This window comes from Penaeus vannamei, chromosome 24 (assembly GCF_042767895.1).
Source record: "Penaeus vannamei isolate JL-2024 chromosome 24, ASM4276789v1, whole genome shotgun sequence".
Classification (NCBI taxonomy): Eukaryota; Metazoa; Arthropoda; class Malacostraca; order Decapoda; family Penaeidae; genus Penaeus; species Penaeus vannamei.
Window position 1 is genome coordinate 1280669 of NC_091572.1, and position 5000 is coordinate 1285668.

Below are 5000 nucleotides of genomic sequence, written 5' to 3' on the forward strand. Positions count from 1 at the left end.
GTTTTTCTACCATATATATATATATATATATATATATATATATATATATATATATATATATATATATATTCATAGAAGTTCTTACCTTGTTGTATCAATACGGTCGAAGAGCTAAGCTCAGGTGGTTTCGTTTGCTATATTTAAATTGTCAAATAACTTTTCAAATTGATGCACATTTTTGGCACACACTACGTTTTTGGGGAGACTGTTCCATGCTTTGATAGTTCTGTTTGGGAAACTAAATTTTTTGACATCTTTATGGCCTCTTTTTTCTTTCAGCTTTTTGTTGTGTCCTCTCGTCCTTCTTGTGTTCAAGATTAAAAAGTTCTCTTATCTATCTTCACTCTTCCTGTAATACAGTTGAACAGCATAACCATGCCCCCCTTTTTCTTTCTTCCAAGGAAGTAAGTCCTAATTTCTGTAGTCTATCTTCATAACTCATATCTCCTAGAGCAGGTGCACATCTTGTGGCCGCTCTTTGAACTCTTTCTAGTTTGCAAATATCCTAAGTGTGGACTCCATCCTACTGCACCTTACTCAAGACTTGGTCTTATGATTGCTATAATGATCTGCTTTACCATATCTCCATCCATGTACACGAATGCCCTCTTTATGTTGGCAATCCTAGCATTTTGTGGACCCTTTCATTTATATGATCATTTGGGTTTAGGTTTCTATTTATGATTACCCCAAGATCTTTTTCCTTGTTAGCTGTGTTTAATATTACGTCTCCTAATTAATATTGGAATAGTGGGCGATTTCTATTTTCTCCGAACCTGACTATGGGGCATTTAATGGCATTGAATTCCATTTTCCATTTACAACCCCATGTGGATAAGTTCTCGATGTCACTTTGGAGGCATTGGTATGAGACGTTGTCTGTTTTCCTTTTTTGTAGCTTAGCCTCATCTGCAAACATATTTATATAACTGCTTGGGTTTATTTTCGAATCTAAATCATTGACGAAGATAGTAAACATAATTGGCTCCAACACCGAACCTTGAGGCACTCCGCTGGGTACTCGTCGCCATGTAGAATGCTTCCCTCTAATTACTGTATTTATGTCTTTCATGAAGAAAGTCTTTCATCCATGCGAGTGTGCATATGTGTGTGCCTGTGTTTATGTGTGTGTACACACACAAAAACACACACCACACACACACACACACACACACACACACACACACACACACACACACACACACACACACACACACATATATATATATATATATATATATATATATATATATATATATATGTGTGTGTGTGTGTGTGTGTGTGTGTGTGTGTATGTGTGTGTGTGTGTGTGTGTGTGTGTGTGTGTGTACACATACTCATATACGCTGTGTATCTATATATGTATTTATATATTCTATCTATGTATATATATGAGATATATATAAAAAGAAAGAGACAGAGGCAGGAAAGAATGAAAATTCACCCTTACCACCCCTTTCTACAAGTACCAATATCCCACAGCCAACACGACGCTGTACCCGTACCTGGCTGTGCACCTGCAGTCTCTGGGCTTCGGCGCGGACAAGGCGGCCGTGGTGTTCGCCATCATCCCGCTCGTGTCCATCATGGGGCCTCCTGTGGCCGGCGCCGTGGCTGACAAGATCGGTAACTTCAAGGTGTGGATTTACTGTTTTTTTTTATATTTCTTTGACTCTTGTTGTTATACACACACACATACGTTAATATGTTTGCGGTAAAGACACATCAAAGATGAAATGAATGAATAATCATAAAAAAAAGAAAAACAGACGATGAGATAACAAAGATATTTTTTACAGCTTTTCTTCTCCGTAATGGTAGCAGTGTCCGGCTTACTGTCATTGTTCCTGTTGGTGATCCCGGCAGTGCCAGTGCCTCCGGGCCTCTCGCTCACACTCCTAACGGACCATCTCGAGCCTGAGTACCAAGGTGAGTCAGATATGAGTAAGGGAAGGAGGGAGATGAGGAGGAGGAGGTGGAGGTGGTGTTATAGTAGTAGTAGTAGGAGTAGCAGTAGTAGTAGTAGTAGTAATAGGAGGGGGAGAAGAAAAAGGAGGAGGTGGAGGAGGAGTCCAAAGGAAGAAGCGGAGTTGAAGAAAGAGGACGGAGGGAAAAAGATAATAGATTTTTTCATTACCGTTATTATTATTGTTTATTATTCTGCTACAGAGAATTAGTGATTCGTATCGTGACTCCTCATGCTGTAGTCATCTAGTAACATCATGTGATTCTGGCTCTTGAAGGATTAACAGACGCGAATCTAACTTACATAATCTAAAATCCCGTTGGCTTCACCATTGCCATTGATCTCCTTTGGACCCCTGTCTTTTGCTGTCCTTTGGGGTAGACATTGATCATTTTGGAGAGCCTCGTTTAACGTAATTTCAAACTCAATAATCTCCCAACTCTTCTCATACTACCAAGATTTCCATCTTCAGGAAATTGTTATTTTCAGACTTTTTAAATCTAAATCGTTATAGTTTCAAAGCCTTGGCACCTCCTTCAAAACTTTATTACCCAACCAAATCCCAGGCCACCTATTTCAGACTCCTCATGCACTTTGAGCTATTCCTACTTTTGACCTTATGACATCTTCAAGTGGTTAGCATCATTCCCAGAACTCCAGCAACCAGATACTCCACCACTCTCACTCCGTTAAACACATATTCCGCCATTCTCACTCCCTCATCCAAATTCTACATTACTCTTCCTCCCTCAACCAAAACCTCCTTCGCAGACGTCAACAAACTCGCCGAGGTGTTGCCCAAGGAGGAGTCAGGCAAGACGGTTGACGCGGAGTACCTGCAGTTCATCGTCATCACCAACCAGTCCGGCTGCGACATCTACGACGAGTATCAGACGACTATGGATGGGATTAACAAGGTGGGTGTGAGGAGGAAGAAGGGAGGGGGTTAGATGTGTGACACGTTTTTTCGTTTGTTTCTTTGTCTGTTCCTTTGTCCAGCGACGCGAGCACTCAGCAACCTCCTTTCCCCAGATCAACATCGGGTCGGCGGAGCCCAAGGCCACCGCCAACCTGACCCTCATCCAGAAGACGAGCAACTTCTCCCTGATGGCCGTCACCACCCACCACCCCCTGTACTGCCCGACGGGCGTGCCCCTCCGTCCGCTCTCCAAGGGGGCCGAGGCGCTCCTGCCGGAGATCCTGATGGACTACAACACCTCGGCGCTCGACATAAAGAACGGCAACCTGTCGACGGACGAGGACGCCTGGTGGCGGAGCGGCTGCGACGTCAAGGTGCCCGGCCTGTGCGAGCCGCACCACGCCGACATCATCGGCGCCGAGGCCCTTTCCTTCTGGACGTACCTCTTCGCCAGGACCTTCCTCAACGGCGCCGTCAACGCCGCCTTCACGCTCTTCGAGGGCGCCACGCTGTCGCTGCTCAAGAGGCACGAGGGGGACTACGGTCTGCAGAGGTAGAGGGCGAAGCGTCAGAATTCGAAAAAGAGATTTCATTGATCTAAAGAAAGAAAACGTGGTGGTTAATAAGCGCATTTTATACACATAAATCTCATAAAATATTTTATTTGATACCCATTAATCCGTCCATAAGTTTGATAAAAATCCTTTTAAATACTCAAAAGTAACATATCACCGTAACGGAAGAATATGACCAATCCCAAAGAACCTAAAGAACCAATCACTTGGATATGAATCCTTACCCAATTCATTCCGTGCTTGCTGTACACTTTAACTAATTCTTCCCGTCTTATTCCGCCAGGCTGTGGGGTTACATGGGAAGCATGGTGTTCACGCCATTCTCCGGTTGGCTCATCGATACCATGAGTTACGGAAGCAGCACCCCGGATTTCAGGTAATTTCCATTGGAGTTTGAAGTTGGGGTAATAGAGATGGATGAATTCAATATTAAGAGAGAGAGAGAGAGGAAGAGAGGGAGAATGAGATAAAGAAAGAAAGAAACAAGAGAGAATGTAAGAAAAATCAATAAAGAGAAGCATCGAAAGTAGAGAGTGAGAGAAAAAACACCCCCCCCCAAAAAAAAAAAAAAAAAAAAAAATCGAAAGTACAGAAAGTCAGAAAAGAAAATCCAGCACCATCTATTCCCATCTACTTCCAGACCCGCTTTCTACCTGTTCGTGGGACTGCAGGGTCTGGCCGGCCTCGTCGCCCTCTCGGTAGACCTCAAGTTCAAGCCTCCAAGCGACCAAGTCATCAAGAACATCTGGAGGTTCTTGCATAACGTGGAAGTCATCATGTTGTTTGTTGCCATGGGGTTGTCTGGTGGGTTGCCGGTCTGTCTGGAAAGGCGATGAGATATTTTGATGACTTTCTTTTGTTTGTTTACCTGTTTCAGGTTGTATTGCAAATTTTGTTTGTTTTTGAGGGGGTGGGGGCATGCTACTATTATGTTGGTAGAATATTATTATTGATGACTTTGTCTTTGATCATGTAATGCTCTTATCAAATTATGAAATTGACAGAATTAGGAATGGTGTCAGATGTATGAATGAATACAAGAAAAATATAGTAAAAGAAAAAAAAATCGGCAGGTGCTTTCTTCGGATTCCTGGAAGCCTTCCTCTTCTGGTTCCTGGGCGATCTGGGCGCCTCCCGCTCCCTGATGGGCCTCACCGTGACCGTGGGCGCCGCCGCTGCCATCCCGCTGCTGATCGTCATGACACCCATCGTCAGGAAGTTCGGGCACATCTGCGTCATCGCCATGGGATTCCTGGGCTACGCCATTCGCTTTGCAGGTGCGGTGGTATACTGATATTCGCATGTTGTTGCTGCTGTTGTTATTGTTTTATTAAGGCTTTTGGTGATTATTTCTGTAATGATTGCGCTCTGATAATTGTTTTGTGGTATTATTCTATTACTATGTTAATGAGAGGTTTCTGGGGGGATGAGGAAAGGAAAGGGAGAAACGGAGTGGGAGTGGGGAGAGCAGGGTATTTGTGGGGAAGGGGAAAGGAAAGAGGGAAGCGGAGTGAGAGTGGGAGTGATATTGAAAAGGAAG

General features: G+C 43.7%; 1 protein-coding gene across 1 annotated transcript in view; it reads left to right on the top strand.

Annotated features, from left to right (window-relative positions):
• LOC113807014 (major facilitator superfamily domain-containing protein 6) overlaps nt 1–5000 on the top strand; it is a 35472-nt gene that overhangs the window by 28123 nt on the left and 2349 nt on the right. The window contains exons 2-8 of the mRNA XM_070138192.1: nt 1483–1637; nt 1800–1929; nt 2738–2883; nt 2999–3438; nt 3744–3836; nt 4101–4264; nt 4534–4737. Coding sequence (XP_069994293.1) covers nt 1483–1637; nt 1800–1929; nt 2738–2883; nt 2999–3438; nt 3744–3836; nt 4101–4264; nt 4534–4737 — 1332 coding nt within the window. The remainder of the gene's footprint in view (nt 1–1482; nt 1638–1799; nt 1930–2737; nt 2884–2998; nt 3439–3743; nt 3837–4100; nt 4265–4533; nt 4738–5000) is intronic.